The sequence below is a fragment of the Eumetopias jubatus genome, unplaced genomic scaffold (genome assembly GCF_037043125.1).
Source record: "Eumetopias jubatus isolate StellerSeaLion01/CBP00866 unplaced genomic scaffold, mEumJub1_p1.0 scaffold_1, whole genome shotgun sequence".
NCBI lineage: Eukaryota > Metazoa > Chordata > Mammalia > Carnivora > Otariidae > Eumetopias > Eumetopias jubatus.
In genome coordinates this window covers 34,562,545-34,581,815 of record NW_028274807.1, presented here as the reverse complement: position 1 = coordinate 34,581,815, position 19,271 = coordinate 34,562,545, and the positions used below count along the sequence as shown (strand labels likewise).

The 19,271-nt window shown below is 33.5% G+C and overlaps 1 protein-coding gene across 2 annotated transcripts in view; it reads left to right on the top strand.

The window, feature by feature from the left end:
- Window positions 1-19,271, top strand: part of GBE1 (1,4-alpha-glucan branching enzyme 1) — a 279,362-nt gene that overhangs the window by 122,612 nt on the left and 137,479 nt on the right. For both annotated transcript variants that reach the window (XM_088024239.1, XM_028116733.2), the window contains exons 4-7: window positions 10,200-10,325; window positions 11,123-11,258; window positions 13,496-13,586; window positions 16,940-17,149. In XM_088024239.1, coding sequence (XP_087880365.1) covers window positions 10,200-10,325; window positions 11,123-11,258; window positions 13,496-13,586; window positions 16,940-17,149 — 563 coding nt within the window. The remainder of the gene's footprint in view (window positions 1-10,199; window positions 10,326-11,122; window positions 11,259-13,495; window positions 13,587-16,939; window positions 17,150-19,271) is intronic.

Sequence of the window (19,271 nt, the reverse complement as noted above, 5' to 3'; positions counted from 1 at the left end):
CTTTCTATTCTGTTCCATTGATCTATGTGTATATTTTTGTGTCACTACCATAGTATTTTGATTACTACTGCTTTGTAGTATAACTTGAAGTTTGGAATTGTGATACCTCCAGTTCTGTTTTTCTTTTTCAAGATTACTTTCTTTGGCTATTCTGGATCTTTTGTGGTTTCATACAAATTTTAGGATTTTTCATTCTAGTTCTTTGAAAAATGCTCTTGGTATTTTGATGGGATTGCCTTAGCTGTATAGATTGCTTTGGGTAGTATAGACATTTTAACAATATTTGTTCTTCCAGTCCATGAGCATGGAATAGCTTTCCATTTTTTTGTGTCCTCTTCAGTTTCTTTCATAGTCTTCATTGTACACATCTTTCACTTCTTTGGTTAGGTTTATTCCTAGGTATCTTATTATTTTTGGTGCAATTGTAAAAGTGATTATTAATTTCTCATTAGTGTACAGAAATGTAACAGATTTCTATAGATTGATTTTGTATCCTGTGGCCTTGCTGGATTCATTTATCCGTTCTAGTCAGTTTTTTGGTGGAGTCTTTAGGGTTTTCTATATATAATATAATGTCATCTGCAGATAATGAAAGTTACACTTCTTCACCAATTTGGATGCCTTTTCTTTCTTTCTTTTGTCTTATTGGAATGGCTAGGACTTCCAATACTATGTCGAATAATAGTTGTGAGAAGGGACATCCTTGTCTTGTTCCTGAACTTAAGGGAAAAGCTCTCAGTTTTCCTCCACTAAGTATGATGTTAGCTGTAGGTTTTTCATATATGGCCTTTATTATGTTGGGGTATGTTCCCTTTAAACTTACTTTGTTGAGGGTTTTTGTCATGAATGGATGTTGTATTTTGTCAAATGCTTTTTCTCTGTCTATTGAAATGATCATATGGTTCTTATCCTTTCTCTTATTGATGGGATGTATTGTGTTGATTGATTTGTGAATACTGACCACCTTTGTATCCCAGGAATAAATCCCACTTGGTCATATTAGGAATGATTTTTTAAATGTATTTTTGATCTTTGCATTGATGTTCTTCAGAGATATTAGTCTATAGTTCTGTTTTCTTCATGGTGTCTTTTTTCTTAAGATTTTATTTATTTAAGAGTGAAAGAGTGAAAGAGAGGGCAAGTGGGGGAGGGGCAGAGGGAGAGGCAGAGATTCTCAAGTAAGCTCTGTACTAAGCACAGAGCCTGATGTGGGGCTTGATCTCACAACTCTGAGCTCACAACTTGAACCAAAAGCAAGAGTTGGATGCCCAACCAACTGAGCCACCCAGACGCCCCTCATGGTGTCTTTATCTGGTTTTGGTATCAGGATAATGCTGACCTTATAGGATGATTTTGGATTTTTTCCCTACTTTTCTATGTTTTGGAAATGTTTGCAAAGAATAGGTATTAACTTCTCTTTAAGTGTTTGGTAGAAATCATCTGTGAAGTCCTCTAGTTCTGGACTTTAGTTTGTTTGGAGTTTTTTGATTAGTGATTCAGTTTAATCACTGGTAATGAGTCTGTTCAAATTTTCTATATTTTCCTGCTCCAGTTTTGGTAGGTTATATGTTTCTAAAAGTTTATCCATTTTTTTTTGTCCAGTTTGTTGGCACATAATTTTTCATAATACTCTCCTAAAATCCTTTGTATTTCTGTGGTCTTGATTGTTACTGCTCCTCTTTTGTTGTCTGATTTTGTTTATTTGAGCCCCCTTTCTCTCTCTCTCTCTCTTCTTCTTCTTCTTTTTTTTTTTTTTAATTAGTCTGGCCAGAGGTTTATCAATTTTGTTGATCTTTTCAAAGAACCAGCTCCTGGTTTCATTGATCTGTTCTATTGTTTTTTTAATTTCCATATTATTAATTTCTGCTGTAATCTTTATTATTTCCTGCCTTCTGCTGGTTTGAGGTTTTGTTTGTTCTTCTTTTCCTAGCTCATTTAGGTGTAAGACTAAGTTATTTGAGATTTTTCTTGCTTTTTTTGTTTTTTTAAGATTTTATTTATTTATTTGACAGAGAGACAGTGAGAGAGGGAACACAAGCAGGGGGAGTAGGAGAGAGAGAAGCAGGCTTCCCTCTGAGCAGGGATTCCCAATGCGGGCCCAGTCCTAGAACCCTGGGATCATGACCTGAGCCGAAGGCAGACACTTAATGACTGAGCCACCCAGGTGCCCCGAGATTTTTCTTGCTTCTTGAGGTATGCCTGTATTGCTATAAACTGCTCTCTTAGAACCACTTTTGCTGTATCCCAAAGATTTTGGGCCACTGTTTCTCATTTTCTTTTATCTTCATGTATGTTTTGATTTCTTCCTTGATTTCCTGGTTGATCCATTCATTGTTTAGTAACATGTTATTTAATCACCATGTATTTGTGCTCTTTCCAGATTTTTCTTGTGGTTGACTTCTAGTTTCATAGTGTTGTAGTCAGAAAAGATGCATGGTATGACTTCAGTCTTTTTAAATTTGTTGAGACTTATTTGTGGTCTAATATGTGTTCTGTTCTAGAGAATGTTCTGTGTGCACTTGAAAAGAATGTGTATTCTGTTGTTTTAGGATGGAATGTTCAGAATATATCTATTAAGTCCATCTGATCCAGTGTGTTAGTCAAAGCCCCTGTTTCCTTATTGATTTTCTATCTAGACTGTCTGTCCTTTGATCTAAGTGGGGTGTGGAAGTTCCCTACTATTATTGTATTACTGTCAGTTCCCTTATACTGATTAATAACTGTTTTATGTATTTGGATGCTCCCATGTTGGGTGCATAAGTATTTATAATTGTTATGTCCTCCTTTGGATTGTCCTCTAATGATTATATAGTGTCCTTCTTTGTCTCTTGGTACAGTCTTTGTTTTAAAGTCTATTTTGTCTGATATAAGTATTGCTACCCTGGCTTTCTTTTCACTTCCATTTGCATGATCAATGCTATTCAGTCCCCTCACATTCAATCTGTATGTGTCTTTCAAGATGTGATAATTTTTTATGATGATTTTATATGCACATGACTTGTGTAAGGTTGTTTGAGTAAATAAAATTATGGTCTAAATTATGTGAGATCAAAAATGGAGATCTCTAAAATGTATGAACTTTATTATCCAGATAAAATTAACAGAATTTTTTTAAAAAATTCAAATAACAGAGTTATTTTTATTTGGTACCCATAACAGGCTCAATATATAAACAATGGTAATGCTAATTATAGTCCATATATAAACCTACTTTATATAATTTTACCAATCAAATATATGTAGTTTTATGAAAGTGTATCTATAAAGTGCTCATTTACATATTATGGGCTTATTATTATTCAAAAACTACTTTGATACTTTTATTGGTGTCTTGGTTTTTTTTCCCCTCAATTAAGTGAAATATAAACTAAAAATTCACAATGAAATATCTTTTAATATCAGATAGTGTTTCTGATATCCCTATTTAGAAATTTCAGAATGAAATTTCTTCAATAAACATTGTTATTATTTTTGCTGATTATCTATTGAAATAGTCTCATCTCTGTTTAATGAAGCAAGTATATCAGAAAAAATAGCCCCTTAGCTTTTGCTTATGGTGAATTCAGAGCTTTTATTTGCATCATATAGAGTAGTGCCTTTTATTCAATCTTGAATATAATTATATGGGGGTAGACTAGCAATAAAAACTACATACTGCCAAATCACTTTTTTTATAAGCTCTCCTATCAATTCTGAAGATCAGCAACATTTATTCTGAAGGAGTTTGCTTTTCCTGGAAATTGTCAAGGAGATTTGTTCAGTGAAGACTACTGAAATGCATTGGTATATGTCTTCTTTTGGGGAGTAGGAAGTTAATAAGAGATAAAATATATTATTTAGACTATTCATTAAAATAACCTTATCTTCTAACTAATCTTTCCAGCACTGACAACATTTAACTAAATTTAAGTACATTCCATTTTATTCTTAAAAAGTGACTGCCTATAATTTTCCCTTCCTAGTTTAGTTTCCTGTAGCTGTTGCACAAATGTGGTGGCTTTAAATGATAGAAATTTGTTCTCCCGCAGTTCTGGAAGACAGAAGTTCAAACCCAGTATCACTGGGCCTGAAATCAAGGTGTTGCAATGAGCTCACTCCCTCTGGCATGGGAGACTCAGCCCTTGGCCCCTTCCAACTTCTGGCGGCTGCTACCATTCTTTGGCTTGTGTCTGCATCACTCTGCCTCCTTGGTCACACTGCTCTTTCCTCTTCTTTCGATGTGTGAATAGCCTCCTTTCCCTCTTATGAGGATAAATGTGATTGCCCTCTTGGATTATCTGGATAATCTCTCCATTTTAAGATTCTTTTATCATATCTGCAAAGACCCATTTTTTGCTACATGAAGTATTTACAGATTCTAGAGTGTAGGATGTGAATATCTTTTGAGGGGCCATTTTTGAGCCTCCCAAAATGGAGAAGTGATTCATTCTTACATAATGTTAGGGAATCTTAAAACCGATCCAAGTCGGAAGAACAAACAAAACTGTGGGAAACAATGTTTATTCATACGTCATATTTTTAAAACAAAGATTAGGTGTAAAACTTCAGTTGAATTACAATGAGATTTAAGAGATTTAAGGTTTAAAAAAATTTAAGGTTTAAAAAAATTTAAGGTTTAAAAAAACTTTAAAAAAATTTAAGGTTTAAAAAAAATTTAAGGTTTAAAAAAACTTCAGTTGAATTACAATGAGATTTAAGAGATTTAAGGTTTAAAATTCTATTAAGCTATTTTAAGTTTTAATAATTATATCTATGTATTTAAAATAATTTTGGGGGGCCTTGGTGTCTCGGTTGGGTGACTGACTCTTGATTTTGGCTCAGGTCATGATCTCAGGTCATGAGATGGAGCCCCGCCTCTGCCTCGTGCTCAGTGTGGTCTGCTTGGGATTCTCTCTCCCTCTCCCTCTGCCCTTCCCACTGCTCACACTCCCTCTCTCCTTCTCTCTCTTTCTGTCTCTGTCTCTCTCTCTCATAGATAAATAAGTCTTTAACAAAATAAAATAATGTTTATACTATGTTATTTGTAAATATTAAAAACATTTATTTCTTCAGGATTCTGCTCACTGAGAGAAACATCACATTCTTGTGATTATCACTTATTTTCCTACTTAATTATGAACATTGATTACTTTTTCTAAAAATTTATCTTCTTTATTTTTGCCCCATGCACCTCTTTTTTTTAATTTAAATTTTAGTTAACGTACAGTGCGATATTGATTTCTGAAGTATAATTCAGTGATTCATCACTTACATACAACACCCAGCGCTCATCAAAACAAGTGCCCTTTTTAATATCCATTACCCATCTAGCCCCTCTCTCACACTTCTAAAATTACTTAATAATAAATCACAATATATTTTCTATTTAAGTATACTTCTCTTTCTCTGTAAATGTATATATTTATATATACATATGTATTTCAGTCACATTTTAAATGCACAGACAGAATATTCATATTCAGTATTATACATTGGTATGCCTGTACCCATTGTTTTATATATATTTGTATGTGTTGATAGATATTAGTATATAATATGTACTATATCAGTATATTTATATATTTTATATATATATAGTATCAATTACATTAGATGTTATATAAATTAGAGGTAATTTAAAAGTGGAGATAACATTGCTTTATAAATTAGAAATGACTTTGCTTGGTTATTTACTTTAACCTGTATGCCACTAAATAGTTATTTTTATTACTACATTTTTAATTAACCCTCCTGCTAAGCTTTTATTTTTTATAAGGAAAGGTTTTCCCTGCATCACATAGTTGCAATTTTGGTAGTATAATTTAGGCAAATTGAATTATAATATTCAATATCTGTGCCTTTTCTCTTGGTCTTCTACACATTCACCTGTGAAACCCAGAGTTACATTCAATACCATTTCCAGAGTATGCTAATACTTCTAACCGGCTGAACACATCCATTGTTTTTATATGAGATTGTAGACCACCTGAGGAGCATGTTATGTCATAATTTTCCAGTCCATAGGAACAATATTCTTTGGCGAGAAGCATTTCAAAAGATATTCCTAGAATGAATGAATACACACACACACACACACACACACACACACACAATTTTTTTAAGGTCTTCACTGTTTTACCAAACTGTTTCTTATATTGTTTGAGTTCTAAGTGACATTTTCTAAATAAAATTTGACTTCATATCGTTCACTAAGTCAATTTGATTTTTGTACAGGTAGAGGTTTCTTTTATACACTTGTTTATTTATTAATGTCTTTTGATAGTAACTTCCCAAAAGTCAAAGAGATAATTTGATTTATTAAAAAAGGAGCCTGATAATATTTTTACCATGTTACAAGATATTATAATTTTACAAAGTATCCATTTGCCATATAAAATGTTCATCCTGATATTGTATTCATTAGTATATTCCTTTAAAGTAATTTGATACAGTTTTTGAGGTTTTCTATTTAACACTGTGTCAATATATTTAAGGTACATAATATATGCAACTTGAATAGCATAGCTCCACAAATGTGTATGCAGTTATATAATTAATGTATTTATAGCCCTTACTAAAATACTTAGTTGTTTCTGATCAAAAAGTTATACAAATGAAGGGGTGCCTGGGTGGCTCCATCTGTTAAGTATCCGACTCTCAGGCCATGATCTCAGGATCCTGGGATCAAGCCCTGCAGTGGGCTCCCCGCTCAGTGGGAAGTCTGCTTGTCTCCCTCTTCCTTTGCCTGCCCACCACCCCCCCACCCCGGCTCACACACATACACACTTTTGCTCTCTCTCAAATAAGTAAAATCTTTTTAAAAAAAGTTATACAAATGAAATTAAGTGATATATACACAAATACAACCAGGAAATAAAGGCTACTAATAATCTAACCATAGCCAATCATCTAAATATTTTTTTCTATTTGTTTAAATATTTTAGTCCATGGGTTTGTGTGCATTTACATTAGGAGATGCAATATATTCCTTTTCATAACATGAAACAATATTCTTACAACCTTTGGTATAATTAAGTACTACAGTTTTTACAACTATACATTATTATTTACAGCTACATATTGTACATACTATTTAGTCATTCACTTTTTGCCAATAAAAGTAACATTAAGGTCAACAGACAGGGATATAATTCTTTGGACACATCTCTGATTATTTCCATGGCAAAGTTCTATAATCAGAATTGCTAAGTCTTTTGAGAATTACTTCTTTTATGCATATTGCCAAATTGTTATTCAAAGATTTTATACTATTTTATACTTATACTAACAGTGTATAAGACTTTCAATTTGGTAGTATCAAGTAAATTCTTCTACTTCATCAGCTGTTAGACTTATTATTGTTGAAAGATCTACCAAGCTATCTCTTTTCAATTTGCTTTATAGCATGGGCTATTTTGAGGCTATAAATTAAATGATGTAAAGTCTTATCTCATGATCTAAAAAAACCTTTCATCTGAATCTGAACTCATGAGATCCAAATTCTAGGAATTGCCCTCTCCCCAAAAAATGTGAGCAGAGTTTAGTCAAGAAAGATTAATATTCCCCATTCATTGGAACATTTCTCAAGTTAGGTTTATTTAGATTTATTATAATACTCTTAGCTGGTTACCACAACAATTTAAGGACAGCAAATCAAAAATGAGGTGAGGTGGCTTCCATAGGCAAGTGCTTAGGAAAAAATGAACTAGTGTGATAAAGAAGGCTCCAAAATTTAGGGGCCTAAAGAACAGAGAAATTTATTTACTTTTTATGTAATGGTCACAGATAAGATCACAGATTATGTAATGATCACAGATATGTAATGATCCAGATTTGGTGGGAAGTTTTGCCTTACTATATCATTGAAGGACCTAGACTATAACTCTGTTACTGAGAAGGAAAGAGGGAATTTGATATTTAAAAGTGTCCATCCTAACAAGCAATACTAACAGGAATGACTGTTAGGGAAGGGAGAAACAGAACCTTTGGAAACAAGAATATTGAAGTCATTCAGTGAATTTAACTAATCCTTTGTCAGGTGTAGAGTTTGATTTTACCTTACCTACACACTTATAACTTAGCTTGTTACTGTTTCATGCAGTCTGGCAGAATGCACACAACTCCTGGGTCAGAGACAAATCATTTTATTAGCCACAGCACAGTAAGCAGTATGAGCATCGTATTTGCCTTGGTCCTCCTGGTCTTCCAAATCCCATGGAGTGACACCAAACGGTCCCGACGGATGCTCCTCACACTGTGGGTTTGCCGCGTAGCTCCAGAATATTCATCTTGGGGAATCCATTCTTTCATAGCAAGCAGCAAGCAAGCCTGTTCTGTGTATTCAGAGGAGACATTATCTTATTCCTCAGGATGGCATGCTACAAACACAACTCGGAGAAATGGCTTCTGTCAGTAACTGTCAGGGCCTTGTATTCTTGGCACACCCAGCAAAATATATAGGAATATGAGACACCAGTGAAGGGACGGTTCCTTCCAACACCCATGGCACAGTAGCCTCTGTAGACATGTGTACAACAAGCAAATTAATGTTCTAAAGAATGTGAAAATTACATTCAGCATGGGGAGATTCTTGATATCCTCTACTTAAAGTTTCAAATATTCTCTCTGCCAACAGGCACCTTCACAAATAATTATGGGTATATGAACATCCTTTGGAGGGACTGTAGAGCCATTTAGCAAAAGAGAGAAAAGATAGATGGATTAAGCAGAGTGTTATTTACTGAAAACTGATTTCTATATTTTATTTCCCCATGGCCTATTCTCAATTGATGAGTGAGACAGAGGACCTTTTCTTAAGCATATTACTATTGTATATTATACCAGAAATTCATATAGCTCAAGGGACATATCTTTTGCAATGAATACTACTGAAATGGATGAATCCTATTCATTCATCTTTTTGTGATAATTATTTGAATGATAGCAATACTCAGCTGTCAGTGGCTTCAATAAGTGGGAGGCCTAATGAAGAAGAAAGAATTTTGTTCATGTAAGTTAGACATGAACTTCACTACTCACCTGCTCTTCTATCATAAATTATGATTTATTATTTTTTGGTATCTGTAGGAAGTGGTGTGGTTGCTTGCTAAGAGCAAGAAAGTGAGTATCAGAGGCTCTGTGTTTACTTTTGGCTCTGCTATTCAGTGACTTTTGACAACTCAGTTCCACTTGATATTTGGGTCATAAAGATTCTCTAGAATCAGGTGAGATATAATGATGAAAGTCCTTTCTAAACTGTAAAGCGTTTCACAAATATTTAATTACCAAGAGTTACGCATGCAGAGCTTTTCTCTGTTAGAGGAGACTGAAGAATATTCTCTCTCAATGCTAGGGGCATAATATAGCTCCTAATCTGAACAATTTTGATCATCCTATATCTACTTTTAGAAGGTTTAATAAAAAAAAAAAACAACTATTTCAGTCTCTTGGAAACACTGCTCATGTGGCTCGCTTTATTATCTAACCGTGTTGATAAATTAAAAATATTTTATTCAGCATTAAGTCTAAAAGGGTGGATTTGCATTTTATTGTTTTTTTTATTGATGACAATAGTGATACCATTGGCAAATATAGGAATGAGTGGCTAAAGGGGGAAATGCTTGGTTTTATATGGTAAAGCACACTTGGAATAGGGCATAGAAGTTGAAAAAAGGTGGAAAATACTTACAGGGTGGTATCTGTTTGTGTGTATGTATGTATGTATGTTTGTGTGTGCACAATACAAATGTTAATCAAAACTCATTTTCCTCCTTTAGCTTTTTGAAAATGTTATAATTGCTATGAAAACAAAATGAAAGAGTTGGCAATATAGCTCATTACTTTTTTTTAAATACATAGTAGCATTATGTACTCCTGTTGACTTATTCACAGTAGTTCCCAAATAATATTCTTGTCTTTTTACTATCTCCTTTATGTTTACTTTAATTAACCACTCTAATGGTTGATTGGCAATGATGGAAGTTGCCAGAGAATCATAAAATATTTCAGCTGGAAGTGACTTTAAGGATCATATACTATAAGAGATAAGAAAGTAAAGTCCATGGAATTTAAACATCTTTAAGGGTACACATCTGTATGGTGGTTTAAATTCTTAAGATCATTCCTCCTTTTCTTACTTGTAGCAGTTCTCATAAACTCTTATGTGTTATCTTAGAGTTTTCTAAGTATTTTAAAGCAATAACATCTCATTCTCTTTTTAGGTAGTTATTAGGAGTAAAAGTGGAGAGATCTTGTATCGTATTTCACCATGGGCGAAGTATGTGACTCGTGAAGGTGATAATGTGAATTATGATTGGATACACTGGGATCCAGAACACCCATATAAAGTGAGAACAACAAATCTTTAAATAAATGCTTGTTCCAGTATTTCTAGGAAAATTAATTTTTTACTTTTATAACTTTTATAGTAATGTTCAACTTCTCTCTTCACTGCCAGTTTTATATTTTACATCATAGTGTACCTGATATACTATACATATATCAGAGTCCATCATCTGTAGCCAATAAAATATAGAGGTGAGTTCTTGTTTTATCATGTGTTTCTGCGGTTAGGAGGGAGAAAGAAATCTCTACATACTGACCTGAAAGGGATACTGTTTTTTTTTTTAATCACAGTTTCTGATTCATCACAGATTCTTCAGTGATAACAGTATTTCTCATTGTCATTGGTTTGAAGCAGGGTCCCAAAGGCCTTAGGAACAAGGCATAGGGAAGATACCTCATGAATGTACTATTTAGGGTTATTTTTAAGGCCGTATTATTGTCAAGGTTTATATGTATCTTTGAACTCACTTTTTTGTCTTTTAAGTTATTGGAGCTTGTTGATAAATGCATTGCATTTAATAATTATGTATGCATTTTAAGCTGTTGTGTTTTCTCTAAGGCTCAGTGATAAGGCATAAGCCATTTCATGATTACCCTTTTAAAACAGATCCATTAACATGATCCCAAAAAGGAATTTCTTTTCAAGAGGAAATTTAATGGATATAGCCAAATGCCTTTTATATGCTAAAGCAGTTCCAAACTATTTGAGTTGATTCACCATTTCATTTAACATGCTTAATCAGTTAGTATCATACCTGTATTTCTGATCTAATTCTTTATATAATTTTATATTCTGTAGTTTAAGCATTCCAAACCAAAGAAGCCAAGAGGTCTAAGAATTTATGAATCTCATGTGGGAATTTCTTCCTATGAAGGAAAAATAGCTTCTTATAAACATTTTACGTGCAATGTACTACCAAGAATCAAAAACCTTGGTAAGTAATAACTGTGATTTTTATTCAGATAAAATTTTAATGAGTCTGTTCTCTTATTAGAAAAGCTAATTACAAGTGTCTCTTTTTTTGTGTTAAGAAATTAAATATGTAATAGAAATGCATTTTATTTTAGGCTTCTCAAATTGCCCTGTAATAGTGATAGCCCAGAAAAGAGAAATGGAATAAGATAGAGCATAAGAATTCAAGATATTATTCCAATTTCAATTTTAAGTAATGTGAACTGATGGCTTCCAAATTGTAGATAAATATGTAAGCATAGTTACTTTTCTACAGGAAAGAACTTTTATCAATTTAAGTGGTCATTGATTATAGCCTGTTCATTTTAGTCTGTTAGGGAAAAAAATCTTACATTTTTTTAAGGTTACTGGAACTCATTTTGACTCTGATACAAATGTGTAGGTGTATATATATATATACACACACACACACATATATATGTGTACACATATATGTGTGTGTGTGTGTGTGTGTGTATCTATATGTCTGGTCTGGATGACTTATTTGACATATTTATGGTGCATCTTTGTTCTAAGACACATTGTTCTAGATATTTGTATGTTGGACTGTAATGACACAGATCCTTGTCTTCATGGGAACAACCAGGAAAGTTAATAGTGTACTGCTGAATTATTGATTCAGTATGCTTTAAATTTGTTATTTTTCTTTTTATTGGTAATGCTTTTTTATCATTTTACAGCATATTAGCACCTGCTCCAACAGCTAGGCAGGAAGATAAAGTACATTTAATTATTCTGCTTCTGGTAGGCAGTCCAAACTTTGGCTAGAAGAAAGGTTTGCAACTCACTGTTAAAGTTCTTTTATACATGGATCTTAATTGTCTGTAATGATGAGGTCAGATTCCAGAAACCAGAATTAATTAAATATATGAAGAATTTAATATTAATTGTATTTAATAGGTATTATATTTAAATTGTCATATTTGGGATGTTCTGCCGTTTCATACTGTAATACATTGTTTATGACCCAGGTCTTGCAGAAGGTTTGACAGAACAAGGATTCTCTTGTTCATTGTTGTGTTTCAGTTGAATAGCACAGAACTCTGAACATCAGTGAATCTAAGAATGAGTAATGCTATAAAATTAATAATAAAAACTATAAATCGGTGCTTGATCATGAGAATAATATTTATTTCATAATAGAGAAATAAACTATAAACTCTGTATTTTGTTATAAAATATATAATTGATTTATGTTACCTGAGCAGGAGTTTATATACATATTTCTATCATGATAGAAATGTGATAGAGTTAGATTGTTTTTATAATGAAAAAGCCAAAAGCAGATTATGACCCATAGTTTGTTATTCTTTAAACATGAATCTCTAAATCTGAATGTGACTTTGCAATTATTCCACTATTAATTCAGTACTGAAATATGTACAGGAGAAGCTATACTGACATGAACTGGACTTTGAGAACAGAGTATTTTCTATGTGTGTTAGAGAAATGGAACTTTCAAAGCAGTCAAATCATATTTGAAAATTTTACCAAATTTGAAGGAAAACAATGTTTCCTTAGTTATTCTGTTAAAGATCAAAAGTTTCTTCTTCTTTGATTATTTGCTTATATTAAAAACATATTAGTAAGTGCTTTTAAGGTTGTGTGTGCCCATGTGTGTACAACAAACAGCTTTGCAGTCCTTGTACAGGCATAGAAATTGCAGCAAGTAGAAGAATTAATGCTGGCTTTGTAAAAGCTACCTTGTGGAAAAGTGGATTTACTGGGATATCCTATGTTATATGGCACAAATAATTAAAACATAAAGAAAAAGGTAAAATAAAAACTATATGGCATGCAACTGGTTACTTTTATTTTATTTAGCTTTCATAGTCTTCAGTATGAATATTACAAGTGCAGCTGAAGTTTAGCATATGTAGATTGCCATCTTTAATATTGTAAAGTCAAATTAAGAGTATATTTGCATATCATTTATTACTTGTTAAAAAGAAGACATTTCAAATAGCTAGTTAGAGTACAACCCTCAAGAACTAACTGTCCAATTTTATGTTAGAAGGTCAGACAAGCAAAAGATATTAAAGTAGTAGAACTTTTCAAAGTGATCAGATCATTTATATGTAAATGATCATATGTAAAATTTAATGTCTTCCGAACAAGGATGCTGTGTTTATATATTTTTTTTCCTTTCTTTTTTTTCAAATGTTGCTTTTAATCTCTGTTTGACCTTTCCTTGTATAGGATACAACTGCATTCAGATGATGGCAATAATGGAGCATGCTTACTATGCCAGTTTTGGTTACCAGATCACAAGCTTCTTTGCAGCTTCAAGGTAAAATGAAAGTCCCAATTCTAACCATTTTATTTGAGGAAAAAAAAAATGAATTTTTACCTTTTATATGATATTGTTTTGTTATCTAATTTAGAGTTAACAGAGTTAATAGAAGCTGAGCTTTTTTTTTTTTTTTTACTAAGATCATAGACTCTCTTCCCATCAAGCCTTAGAGGTTGGACATTGCTTTTCATGAAATGATTTCTGGTAAAGAATATCCAGTTAACCTGCTGAAATTGTCATGCATTTGGACGCCCAAGTCTTAGTCAGAAAATCACGTCTCATGGAAGTCATTATTGCCAGAGCTCACATCCTTTCCTGTAAAGAGATTGGCTATGTAGGAATGTGACTGAGAAGGCTCTTAGTAGGACATACTACCACAAAAGGATTGTCCTTTCCAGGCTAAAATCCAAGAAATGTGATTCTCTGGCCAGAAAGACACCAAGGAGTCCATGTAATTGAAGAAGTGCTGACCTAAATGACTGCAAGTTGAATAAGTCCAACATTGTCTCCACCTCATGGAGCTCACACTGTTGTGGCGTATAATGTTAATCCAGTAATCACATTTGTTGATTTCTACCCATGATAAAAGCTAAGAAGAAAATGACAGGGTGCTATAAAAGCCTAGAATGAGGGATCTGATCAGTTTAGATTAGATCTGAACTGATGTTGGAACTGAGATCTAGAACATAATTAGGAGTGAACTGGGAGGGGGCGCCTGGGTGGCTCAGTCGTTAAGTGTCTGCCTTCAGCTCAGGTCATGATCCCAGGGTCCTGGGATCGAGCCCCCGATTGGGCTCCCTGCTCAGCGGGGAGTCTGCTTCTCCCTCTGCCCCTCCACCTCGCTCATGCTCTCTCTCTCTCAAATAAATAAATAAAATCTTTAAAAATAAAATAAAAAAAAAAAAAAGAGTGAACTGGGAGGAGGAGTGAAGTGGGAATAGGGAGATAGCTTTCCAAGCATAGAGAAAAGATACTGATCCTTTCCCCTGTTTCTCTTTATAGTCATTCCCCTTGAATAAATTACCTATATTTATAATCTCTGAATCCTTCATTCCTCTTCTTGCTTGACCTCGTTCCAGGTAGGCTCTTCACCTATTCATTGAAATTGCTCTGGTAAAGTGTACTGATGACCTCCATGCTGTTAAGTCCACTGATCAGCTATTAACTTGCTTGAACTGTCCGCAGCACTTGGCACAATTAGTTACTTGTACCTTTTTAGGACATTTTTCTTTCCTTGGTTTTCAGGAAACTATTCTCCTCCTGTTTGGGTTTTTCCTATCCCTCTTGCTGCTTTTTGTTTATTTTTTAAAATTTCCTTTGCTTTTTCTGACCCCTAAACACTGGACTTCCAGGGCTTAGCCCTTGGTTCCGTTTTCTTCTGTGTATGTATGATATATATTGGGGGTCCCATCAAGTGTCATCCCTTCTTACGGCTTCAGTACACTTCACATTGTACTGGACTCTTCCCTTTTTGTCCGGACATTCCTGTACTTTAGCTCCACCTTGTATCTTCAAAATGTATCCCAAATCTGGCTTCTTCAACTGCCACCACCCTGGTCCATGTTGCCATTATCTATAACCTGGATTATTTCAGTAGCCTTTTAATGGGTCATTCTGTTTTCTCTTGTTCTCCTACTCCTTCTCTAGCCTTCTCTCCCTCCATATACATGGCTACTCTCTGCATAGTGACAAGAGAAACCACTTTAAAATAAAAGATCATGTTACTCTCTTGCTCAGAACCTTCTAATGATTCCTTATCTCTTTCAGGTAAAAGTCAGAGACCTTATATTGGTCCATTAAGACCTCATGTGATCTGGGTCTTGGCTGATTCTCTAATCTCATCCCTTTATTGATCATTCCACTCTGGCCACACTAGCCTATTTGCTTTTCTTCCAAGTGTTCCTAGCTTATTTCCCTAGTGCCCTTTCTTTCTAAACATTCTATCTTTTAGATGTTCACATGCCTTACTCCCTTCTTCTTCCAGGTGTTCCTTCGAACGTTGCCTTCTTCATGAAACTTTCACTTGATAACCCTGTTTAGAATAGCAAACCCGCCCTTTCCACCAGCGGCTTTGCTTTGTTTTTCTTTAGAGAAGTTATTGCTATCTGACATCCCCCATGTTTTGCTTATTTATTTGTAGTCCTCCAAATAGAATGTAAATTCCATAAGGGCAGTGATATTTATTTTGTTCACTGCTGAATCCCAGAGTATAGAAAATTTCATGACACATGGTAGATAGCTTAATAAGTATTTGTTGAAAAAAAACAAATGAATGAAATTTTAAGGCTATTTATTCTCTGAACACGCTGTTCACTGAGTAGAAAAAGAAAAGACTAGGTGGCTGTGATAAGGAGAGAAAGGGGTAAAGTGTCATAAATCTAAAGTTATTGGAAGGAGCCAAATTAAACAGTGCAGTAGGTCATGATAAGGTCCACAGTCTTCATCCTAAGGACAACGGGGGTGCAAGTATGATTTTAGTAAAAATGAAATGATCACATTGCATTTTTCAAAGACAGGTCTTGTTGCCCAGTGGAGTTAGCTACCAGGAGACCTGCTATATACTAAGGACTGTACTGTATTGTGGGAAACCAGATAGTCACAGCCCCTGCACTCAAGTGAGGAAGTGAGACAATAATAATCACAAGGGCAATTGGGTGATTATTTATTTAAAAGCAAAGTTGATCCTATGGAAGGCCAATATTGAGATTTTACATCAGTTAAGAAAAGCCTTCCCTCTTAGGAGTGATTTGTTTTCTATTTCATGCAGACAAGAAAACTGCCGTTAACACAAACACCTGTGCCTATGAGCGACCCATGTTTTCTGCTTGGGTGGTGACAGACATGGCACATTCTCTCGGCCTTCTGGCACCTGGGGGCATTCCAGTTTGGGAATAAGTAAGTGCAAGAGGGATGGTCTCACTCAAGGCACCAAGGATATTCAAAGAAATACTCTAAGAGCCCCCCAACCCTGAGCATACACATTCACAGGGATGGCCAAGTATATGAACAGGGATGACAATGCTGTCCGGGCTAGGTAGGCTTGGAGAAGGAAATCAGAAGCTCTGAGTATAGAGAAACAAAATTCACTGCCTACCTACTCAAAATGTGAATTTTCACTGGGATGTAAACCTACATGCAATAGCTGGATTTAAATTACTATTTTTTTTATTGGATGCCTTTATAGAAAATATTATGCCACATTGACTTGTATCTAAGTATTATATCGTATTGAATTTGCATATTTAAAGTATCCAGTACTGTACTGGTAAAGCAATTGATACACAATAAATGATTAGTTGTTTGCTTTAAATATGATACAATTTTGTTTTTGCTTTATTCTTTACCTTTAGCCGTTATGGAACGCCTGAAGAGCTAAAAGAACTGGTTGACACGGCTCACTCAATGGGTATCACAGTCCTCTTAGATGTGGTACACAGCCATGCTTCAAAAAATTCAGAAGATGGACTGAACATGTTTGATGGGACTGATTCCTGTTATTTTCATTCTGGACCTAGAGGGAATCATGATCTTTGGGACAGTCGATTGTTTGCCTACTCCAGGTAGGTACATACCATATGGAAATGTCTTTGTTTAAAAAACATTTCAAGGAATATTACTAAGTTCATTGTGTGTGTGTAGTCTTTCACTGGTATATAATTAATCGGTTCAATTATTTAAAATTTTAAAAGGAATATTTAACACACTTACAGAATTTACCTTGTTTTGAATAGCACATGTATTTGTGGTAAGTTGTGTTAAATTTCAGTTTTACCAATCTTATGTCATTTAAAATATATTGGTTATATGGCCATTTAAAAGGATTAATGTGAGTATTTTTTTAATATCTAAAAGAATACTTTATTAGGTTGTATTAACTATAGCAAATCTCCTTTTAATAGAAATATGCACATGGTTTTAAGTAGGCAGTTTTTTAAAATTTTACTTCATATTATGCTATCTTAATAATATTGCCATGTTCTTGATCACAGCTAAATTAATATAACTTTAATAATAACTAACATTTATTAGTATGTAATATGTCAGGGATGATGCTAAGTGTTTTAGATATATTAGCTACATATTTTACTTATTCTGCATAGCAACTCTACTTACACATGGTAAGTCCTATTATTAGGACCACGTTACATAAAAGTAAACTAAGGCTTAATGTTGAAACAATTAAGATTAAACCCACCTCTGACTTCTTTTACCATTTAAGTAGAAAGGGCTTTTAGGTGATTAAATAGCATAATATGGCAAAAATATTTCAAAAAAGTCAAAAATACTAACAGTTTGTATCCATTATTGATTATAAGTGAAAATATGAAAATATGCTGTCAGGAATATTAAAAGTAGCAGAGTATCAATGTATAACTAGTTTTTTATAATATTTTTAAAAGAAATTTAATGAATTTTCTTTTGGATGTTGCATTATACATAAACATACACATATCTGGAAAACGAACAGTGTAGAAAAATGCTTTAGCAAGTACCTTGACAAAATGAGGATTTCTAATTTTTCAACACAAATTAGATGACTTTCATATGGAGGAAATTGTTTTGCTTTGCTCTTTCCTGAATATTATACATTGTTTTATATTTCATAACCATGTAGGAATCACTCAGGCCAGACGAAGCTGCATAACATATGAGAAAAGACACAAGAGGTGGAGCGGGTGGCAGGGTTCCAGGCCTAGTTTCATTCTGGAACAAATCGATTAATCATTCTGGTTTTCAGGTTTTTCATTATAAGAGGCAGAGTTTGGGGGCTAATACAATTCCCTTTATAAAGGTATTTTGTATTTGTGTCACCTTTTTGAACATTGCTTTTCCTACTACGGATTTATAACAAGTAAAAAGGACTGAACCTGTGCTGATTCTGTGGTATAACTCCACTCTTGAGAAAATCTTATAAACGTAGATTGTGGGCAAGTGATACAATTAATTGAACTCTCTGGTTCATATGTAGATGAATAAGAGTTGACTCTATACTGCAGAACTGTGCCTTACGAAAAGTATACATTAAATGGTTCAATTTTTGTGTTATGGCAATTATTCTGTAGAACTGTGTCTTTAAAAAGAAATACTTTAAGTATACGGATCTTTATGTTAAAAAGATTATTTTATTAAAATATTTATTATAGTGTGTTTTTCTCTACCTCGAGCTCTCATAGTTCATTAAAAGTCATCCAATTTTCTAAAGAAAAAGGATTATACATAATTGTTTTAAAAAACATTTCGTTTGCAGAAGTTAAGACATATTTAACATTTTATTTAATACTTGTTTTCTTTTGTTATGGAATTAACCATTAATCTTGCTTTTGGTAAATAATATATAGCATGGTTTTGGCTTATTTTTATTATGAATAATTTTTTGGCTGCATTATGTCATATAGGCCTAGTCCTTTGTAAATATAGTTCCATTTAAAATCCATTTTATTATTGTTGTTCTATTCTATTTGATATCTATATTTTCCAATTTAATAGAATTAGTTTTTTCTATAGCAGCTTATACTTACTGGTTGTGACATCCTTATACAATATAGATAAAACCTTGCAAAGCCAAATTAAATGATTTAAATCACTAAATTTAAACAAATAATTTTTTAATACTTAGGTTTCTCAACATATGAAATACTAAAGATTGTTGGACCGGAATTATTTTCTCAATACTCTGTGCAA